Source organism: Dendrobium catenatum, unplaced genomic scaffold (assembly GCF_001605985.2).
Source record: "Dendrobium catenatum unplaced genomic scaffold, ASM160598v2 fragScaff_scaffold_1179, whole genome shotgun sequence".
Lineage (NCBI taxonomy): Eukaryota > Viridiplantae > Streptophyta > Magnoliopsida > Asparagales > Orchidaceae > Dendrobium > Dendrobium catenatum.
In genome coordinates, this window is record NW_021319641.1 from 699,275 (window position 1) to 708,266 (window position 8,992).

Genomic DNA, 8,992 nt, shown 5'->3' on the forward strand with positions numbered 1-8,992 from the left:
GCCTAGTCGGGCTCGATCGGGGTCGGGTCGATACGAAAATGTTCGTCAACATCCTGCTTTTCTTTGAACATTTGTCAAACACATCAATTTTATGATATATCAAGCTTTTGAGAAGCAAAGCATCTAACAAATGAGGGCGTGGCTAAATCTAGACATAGACACCAAAATCTAGTAAAACATTATTATTGTCACATAGAAAACTAGCATATTCCGAAAGAACAAGGGGAACATATGCATCATTTGTGCTAAGCATGAAATTCGGAGTCTGAATATAACATGGCGAGGACAATCATCCGATGATAGCATATTTCTATAGAAAAAATAAGCTGATGGTCACCGCAAAAAACCAGGAGGCTTGTGTGAACAATACAGTGATGAGAGAAAGCATTAGCATGTTAGTAAGAAATAGACGTATCACGGGGATAATCGAATACATTATTCCATGCTAGTTGATAAAAAAATGGAGTCTTTATCATTCCATAGAGGTGCAAAGATTAGATATTTCACACTTAAGATTATTAAAAAATAAATAAAAGCTTTGAAGAGCTAGATGTATAATACAGGAATTTTTTGTGTTAGGAAGCCATAATTAGAAGAAATTTTCTTATTTTTCACATGAGCTAACGATCGTCTTACAAGCATTGATAAGCCTACTATAACAAGCATTGATAAGCCTACTATAACGCAATAAGAAACAATGAGCATGACGGCTGGAAAATTGGGGCATTAGCATGCACAAGTAGGATCAAGTATTTAACACAGACTTCATATCGCTGACAATGTTGAACCTAATTCAAATCATATACAAAGATCCAGAGCTCATCAAATTGGACCCAAAAGATGTTGAGACTTGAGGATGCAATATTATTTGTGTGCCATCAAAGAAAATGGCATGGTAAATGGAAAAAGGCCTGTACCAAGATAAGAATGACATTTTCAGTTAAGTAGGAATAAGGCATGCTCATTCACTGGCACTTGAATGGTTAAAGTTAACAAGGTCGTGAAATATAATTGGATTGAAATTGATCATCAACAGAATTTAACCAACTATAAAGGTTTAGATCTGATTTTGGATCCAATAGAATTGGCTTATTAATTGCACTCTCCACTGTGCAAAAACAAAGCAACCCATAGCTAAAAACAAAATCAAACTAACTGAATGAACTACCGAAGAGATAATATATTTCACCTGATAATATTTTAAATCATTTGGTTTAAGTTCCAACAGCTAGCTCAATCTGTTTGGTTTGCACTATAGCATATTAGTGAGAATATATCTATCAAATTAGTGAACTTCTTAATTGCATTATTGATTTGCTAATTGAACAAACTGAACGTACAAATCCTGATTAATGTGAAACCAACATTGGCCGCCAAAAAAATTCTTCCTGGCTACAACAGCTATAGATCCCTGTCACAAAAATTCAAGAAGGGTTTCATGAAGAATCTTATTCAGTATATCACAACAACTAATAACACCCAAAGAAACAACAACAACATCAACATCAAGCCTTTATCCCACTACATGGGGTCGGTCATATGAATCTTTTTTCTCCACTGTGTTCTGTTAAGAGTCAAATTCTCATTTAAATCTAAAAAGGAAAGGTCATTTCTAATATTGTTTAATCAAGACTTTTTAGTCTACCTCTACCTTTCATAACATAAGCCAAATCTAATACATCTACTTTCCTAACCAGATCATTAGAAGGCGGTCATTTTATGTGACCAAACCATCTAAGACGACTCTCTCTAATCTTATCTTCCACTGGAGCTACTCCAACCATTTCACGTATATGCTCATTTCGTATCTTGTCTCTAAGAGTAATAACACTAAATGTGGTGCTCCTACAAAATAAATCATGAATCTGCTGCTCAATAAAGGAAACTTTAGGTGCTATGGTAGAAACAGAATGAGAAATGAACTTAACAAACAGATAGGAAGTCAACCTCTAATATACGTGATAATCTTACCAAGATGGTGTACTAACAAATACCTGCAGAAGAAGACGAGAAGTAGCACTGCATATTTGACCATTTGTCCAGAAGCAACCAAAAATAGCCCATTCAACAGCTAAATTAAAAGAGAGGACTTAGAATCAAATATTATCCTTAGAGAAGAAGTCAACTGTGATATTATTTCGTCAAAGCAAGTTTAACATTAAAAACTTTTGACATATCAAATAATTTGAGTAACATGCCCTAAAAACCAAATATTACTCTAACTGTATCTACCTTAACAACACTCTTTATGAGTATAGGATATTGTTTCCTGTACATCTTAACAGATGAAACATATGCAGAGAAAGGAAACAACATCTACAACAACTTCATCCTACTGATTTGGAAAGAGGGAATAATACGTATTACCTACCTATAAACATATGTAAGGAGGGACAAACCTTTCTCAATGTCCACATCTTCAAACACAAGTAGAGGACTTTTACCGCCAAGTTCCAAAGAAACAGGCTAACACACAAAAAAAGGTAAATCAGGAAATTATTACAACAAATAAAGGAGAAAACAGACTTTCGTAAGCAGAAATTAAAAAAAAAACCTTTGTCAACTGTGCAGCAGCAGTCATGATCTTTCTACCAGTTTCTGTACTTCCAGTAAAGGCAATCTTTGCATTTAAAAGAAAAAAAACACAATTAATGGATCAACAACAAGGAACGGCAACAAAATCTAATACTGACAATGAAATACTAATTCATATGATTTTTTTTAAACCAAAATGATTGGTATTAGATAATACAGTACACTGATTTCAAAGCACGAGGTGAAAGGGGAATACTGTTGGGAATAAATAATATAATGGATATTTAGTGGCCATTAGGTTCTTATTAGATTATTAGTAAGCCCTAATGTTTTCTTATAGAGTATAAATAAGCATCTTAATTAGGAAGAGTTTGGGCATCATGAAAACAAAGATGTGAAACCGTTGAGCTTTGGCTCATACCCTTCTCTCATCGCTGGCCACCAGCTCCAGCCGCGGCCAAACAACAACATTTTATACTTTACATTACATTTACTTTACTTCAAACCAAAAAAAAAAAAATAAATAATCATTCGCTACTTTAAGTCACACATTTTTTTTATTCTCATCCAAACAACTTCAAAGTATTCATTTTACAATGTATTCCTTTTACGTTACATTCCTTTTTCAGGCAACCAAACATATCCTTAATTAAATTAATTAATTATGTAATTTAAATTGTCTTTATGTTGGGAGATTACTTAGAAATACTGAGATCAAGACTTAGTAAATTGAATGAGATTAAGAAGAAGATTTTTTAATTATAATAAAATAATTGTGATTTTTTATAATAATAAATTTATGATATAAATAAAAGGTATATTGCTAATATAAATCAAATTAAATTTATGCACAAAACTAACAGAGACTGAGCATTAAAATTAACGAGGCAAAGCTAAAATCTTTAAAGGCAAGGTGGGTGACTATATTTCTATTATATAGCAATCTCAGGCTTTCTATGATTTAATGTATTTTCTCATATGACCTTTTGTATGCATACTTGAAAGTTCATAGTGCTAATATACATTAAAGAAATAAATCAAATAAATAATCAATTTCATTCACTTACATGATTAATCTCTGATGTGAAACATGTAAGGAAACAAGAATTGCTTTTGGAAATTAACAATAATTTGAATTTTAACTTTGCTAATCGTAAACTTGAGTTTCACCAAGTTAGATTCTTAGAAATTTCCGTTAGAAGATCAAGTAATAGCAAGCGATTACCAATGAGATTAACAAGACACTTGCAAGTAATAACAAAATAAGAAAGTAAAACTAATGGCAATGAAATAAAAATTCATGGCGTAACAACGATAAGTGTTCACCCTGAGTTCATTCACTCTCGCACTTGAAATTGGGGTTTAGCGGAGAAATGATAGAAGTGACCCTAGTGATGCCACCACAAGACAAGTGACACGTAAGGTATTGTCCGCCGGAGAAGTAGCCGGAGGAGGGGAAGTTGATGGTCGGTCAACGATTTGCCAATGTTCCGTTGGTCGTTGCTCGTCAATCGTCTCAGCGAGATGGTAGAGTATGTGATTTACGTAGCTTTCCACTGAATCCTCGTATTCCCAGTCTGGATCAAAGAAAGGGGATTGTAAGATGTCGATTTCTCCTTGAGCGTTGTATACGAATCTGTGGTTGACCTCAAGGTCGACCATGCACTAATGGTAGATCGAAGGAGGGAGTTTGTCTTCTCTTCGTCACTCTAAAACTCATGAAAGATTTAGGTTTTCTAAGAGAAACAGGGGGAGAGAAGGGGGCGGCCAAGGAGAGAGGGGAGGTTTGTGGGTTATGTTAGGTTTAGGGTTTGAGTGAGCCAGTGAGGGGAATATGAATAAATCTGAAGTTAATTTCAGATTTAAGTAATTTGAAAGGAAATTGAATTTGAAAATTTAATTTCAAAGTCAAATTGGGATTAGGGAATTGAAGAAGAGAGAGAAGGTAAGGGCTAGGGAGGGGGGGGGGAGGGGGGCGACGGTACAGTGCTAATACAAATCAAATTAAATTTATGCACAAAATTAACAGAGACTGAGCTTTAAAATTAACGAGGCAAAGCTAAAATCTTTAAAGTCAAGGTGGGTGACTATATTTCTATTATATAGCAATCTCTGGCTTTCTATGATTTAATGTATTTTCTCATATGACCTTTTGTATGCATACTTGAAAGTTCATAGTGCTAATATACATTAAAGAAATAAAGCAAATAAATAATCAATTTCTTTCACTTACATGATTAATCTCTGATGTGAAACATATAAGTAAACAAGAATTGCTTTTGGAAATTAACAATAATTTGAACTTTAACTTTGCTAATCGTAAACTTGTGTTTCACCAAGTATGATTCTTAGAAATTTCCGTTAAAAGATCAAGTAATAGCAAGCGATTACCAATGAGATTGACAAGACACTTGCAAGTAATAACAAAATAAGAAAGTAAAACTAATGGCAATGAAACAAAAATCCACGGCGTAACAACGAGAAGTGCTCACCCTAAGTTCATTCACTCTCGCTCTTGAAATTGGGGTTTAGCGGAGAAATGATAGAAGTGACCCTAGTGATGCCACCACAAGACAAGTGACACGTAAGGTATTGTCCGCCGGAGAAGTAGCCGGAGGAGGGGAAGTTGATGGTCGGTCAACGATTTGCCAATGTTCCGTTGGTCGTTGCTCGTCAATCGTCTCAGCGAGATGGTAGAGTATGTGATTTACGTAGCTTTCCACTGAATCCTCGTATTCCCAGTCTGGATCAAAGAAAGGGGATTGTAAGATGTCGATTTCTCCTTGAGCGTTGTATACGAATCTGTGGTTGACCTCAAGGTCGACCATGCACTAATGGTAGATCGAAGGAGGGAGTTTGTCTTCTCTTCGTCACTCTAAAACTCATGAAAGATTTAGGTTTTCTAAGAGAAACAGGGGGAGAGAAGGGGGCGGCCAAGGAGAGAGGGGAGGTTTGTGGGTTATGTTAGGTTTAGGGTTTGAGTGAGCCAGTGAGGGGAATATGAATAAATCTGAAGTTAATTTCAGATTTAAGTAATTTGAAAGGGAATTGAATTTGAAAATTTATTTCAATGTCAAATTGGGATTAGGGAATTGAAGTAGAGAGAGAAGGCAAGGGCAAGGGAGGGGGGCCGGCGACATCTAGAGAGAGGAGGGAATTTGGGGAGGGATTTAAAAGCTTCCAAAACGAATTATGTAATTTAGGAAGGGGAATAATAAATCAAATCTAATTTAAATTTAGATTAGACTTTGATTTATGCACTTTCTTAAATTAGAATTTGTAAATAAAGAAAGTATTTGAATTTCAAATGATACTAAATGCTTTCCTTTCTTGCTTGAGTTAATTTATGAAAGCAATTACGATGATTGAAGTCATCATTAAGGAGGTGGATATGGGAGTGGGCTGGCGGCAATGGGGAAGGGGAGAGGGGTGGCATCGGGTAGGAGAGGGGAAGGGGGATTTGGGCCGGCGGGTGGGGTTTTGGATGTGGCGTTAGGGTGAAGTTAGAGGGGCTGAGGTAGGCCGACGGGTGGGAGAAGAGAAGGGGTTCGGGTGGTAGGGGAAAGAAGAAATAGAGAAGTTTTGGCTCACCCGAAGGGGCTATTGGGTACTTCTTTTAAGCCCCTCCCAGGCTTCCCCTCTCTCAAGTGCACACACAAGAATACAAATTTGATATCTTCATTTAATCATTCATTACCCTCTTATAAAGCACAAGACCACTATATATAGGTCTCAATAATAATGAAAATAAGAAAATTACAAATGCCCTCGGGGCTATAATAAGAACTCACTACTCATAGGGGTAAACTAGGAAAACTGAGATGCAAAATAAATAAAACATAAAATACATCAAAAGTAAAGACTCTGAATCGTAGCCGTTGTCTACGATTTCGTCACTGGTACCAATGTTTTAAAAGGCGAAATCGGGAATAGAGGCGTTTTTTCTAAGTGAGGCGAGGCGTAAGCCTCGAGGCGGATCGAGGCGTAAGCCTAAAAACGATTAAAATAAATTAATTTAAAATTATAAATAATGACAAAAAATAACAAAATATTATGTCAACTATGAATTTGAAGATTTGTTTTAAGAATTATTTGCTCTACCAATAATAAAACAACATGAATACAACAATATACCGGTCTGCCGGGGGTCCAAGGGGGCGCTGCCCCCTGGCGGGGTTCGACGTGTTATAAAATTTTATTATAAGAGTAATTTTGAAATTCTGCTTGTTTTTAAAGTTCGTAAGTTGTTTGTATGGAAAGATACCGAGTGGTACCGACTACCAAGCATGTACCGCTCGGTACCGGGCGGTACTGGCTCGGTACCGAGCGGTACATGGTACATGCTCGGTACTGAGCGGTATATGCTCGGTATCGAGCGGTACTGGCTCGAAAGATAAGGAATTTGTTCTTCGTTGTGAGCTCCATCGAAGCCTAATGAGGCGTCGCCTCACGCTGCCTCGAGGCGTTACGCCTCGACGCGTACGCCTCGCTGAAAAAAATCGCACGCCTCGACAAATACATTGAGGCTTAAGCCTCAAGGCAAGAGGTTAGCGCCTCGAACTGAGTCGCGCCTCTGTTCGGACGCCTCGACCGCTTTTTTAATCGATGGCTGGTACACATGTCGAAATCTCTGGCTGATGTCCTCATCAATCTCATATTATAATAAACATTAAAGGCAAAGCATTATTAATCTCCCTACATATTCCACAATCGATTTGAGCACATGCAACAGGAAGGACAATCGAGCAACACAATGTCACTCATGACAAGTTTGAAGTGCCATAATAACAATGGAATAACTCAATCTTCGACCACTTCATGAAATAGATCCTGCCGACCCGTTTGGAACATCAAAATTACCCAAAAAAATTGATATTCTTCGCTTGCCTCATAAGGACAATGCAAATTGGCCCTCACGTGAGGATAAAATGCAAATATGCCTATGCTTGAGGCTATGCACGCAAATAAAGAAGCATGGAAAACAAAAATTTGAGTAAGGGGTTGACTCACATATCTTGTCCTTTTTATATTATTTTAGTTAAATTTATAACTAAACATCTTGGCCCAACAAAAGATGAAAAAAATTTAGAATGAAATAAAAAAAAATAAAAAATAATAATAATAATAAGGGGGATGATGAATATTAATATTAAAAATCATAATAATAATAATATTTTTTTACCAAAAAAAAAGACGTGGCCCTTCAGTTTTATAAAAACAAAAAACGAAAGAGAAAAGAACTTCTAACAAGCACTCTTCTCCAATCCATAATCACGAATATTATGCTCGCTACCCACTCCCATCCGGCATCTCGTCCTCCAGTCCAACCAGGCTTTGCCCCACGCAAACGCAAACCTGACTTTCACTCATACCCACGTCGCACCTCGCAATGAATTTATTGTGCATGCTTTCGCACAATGAATTCAATGTAATGCTCACGAATGTTTTTTTTTTTTAAACCAACATGTTAAATAAAAATGTTCACCCACTTATAGTATTAGCTGAGGACTCAATATGCATATGCACAAAAAATGAAAATGTTAGATGATACTCTAGAGACAAATATTATATTAAAAAGATATATGACATGATAAATACATTGCAAAATAATGCTACCTTTACAAACTAATGTTGCTTATGGTTTATCTGAAAAGTAAATGTGTAAATTCTTTATAAATGAAATGTGTAATGATTACTTATGATGACTTTAATACTTTTTTTTTCATTTTTAAATTACTATATCATATAACTGTAATTAGTCATTGAATTTTGTTGTATGAAACTCAATCGATTATCAAATGTTAATGTTTTAGGAAATAATCCTTCAGATTGAAGGGGTAACAGAGTAGGATTTGTGTATCGAAAAATAGGAGTGAGAATAGGTATTTAATAATCATACATATCTGATTCCAATTCATTCAATTGAGATGTATGGAATAGAATTATTTTGTGTATGGGTTGACTATTAGCAAAATATTGTGGTTTAGTGACTCTTTATATAATGAAAGATGTTTTTATTGGATCACTTATGAGGTAAAATGGAAAGGATTAAACAACGGTCTGACCAATTATATCCGCATTGATATTCCAAATTCTTTGGCCAGGTTATGACAAAGAAAATGGCCAGTATACACTTTAGTTCCTCAAGTTACTATCCTAATGTAGGACCCAACTATAATGGGAGTTATGGCTGAGCTGTTATGGTAGGAACCAATGCAAAGGTGAATAGTAATATGAGGGAGTTAAATAAAGTGCTTTTAAAACATATACAAACATGAAGTATGGTCTATACCGTGCAAACTTTGAGAGTGATTTACCAGAAAAACATATCATGTAAGGATGGAGATGCTTAGAAGACAACAATGAGCAAGAAACCGATGGACTTTAAAGAGAGCTCCAAACTTGACAGCTAACATAGAATTCACAGCAAAAAAAATAGTTAAGCAATCAAAACATT

At 35.7% G+C, this 8,992-nt stretch overlaps 1 protein-coding gene across 1 annotated transcript in view; it reads right to left on the reverse strand.

The window, feature by feature from the left end:
- Positions 1-8,992, reverse strand: part of LOC110095088 (betaine aldehyde dehydrogenase 1, chloroplastic) — a 49,927-nt gene that overhangs the window by 14,509 nt on the left and 26,426 nt on the right. The window contains exons 7-9 of the mRNA XM_020820470.2: positions 2,555-2,620; positions 2,400-2,466; positions 1,995-2,071 (exon numbers count right to left, since the gene is read on the reverse strand). Coding sequence (XP_020676129.1) covers positions 1,995-2,071; positions 2,400-2,466; positions 2,555-2,620 — 210 coding nt within the window. The remainder of the gene's footprint in view (positions 1-1,994; positions 2,072-2,399; positions 2,467-2,554; positions 2,621-8,992) is intronic.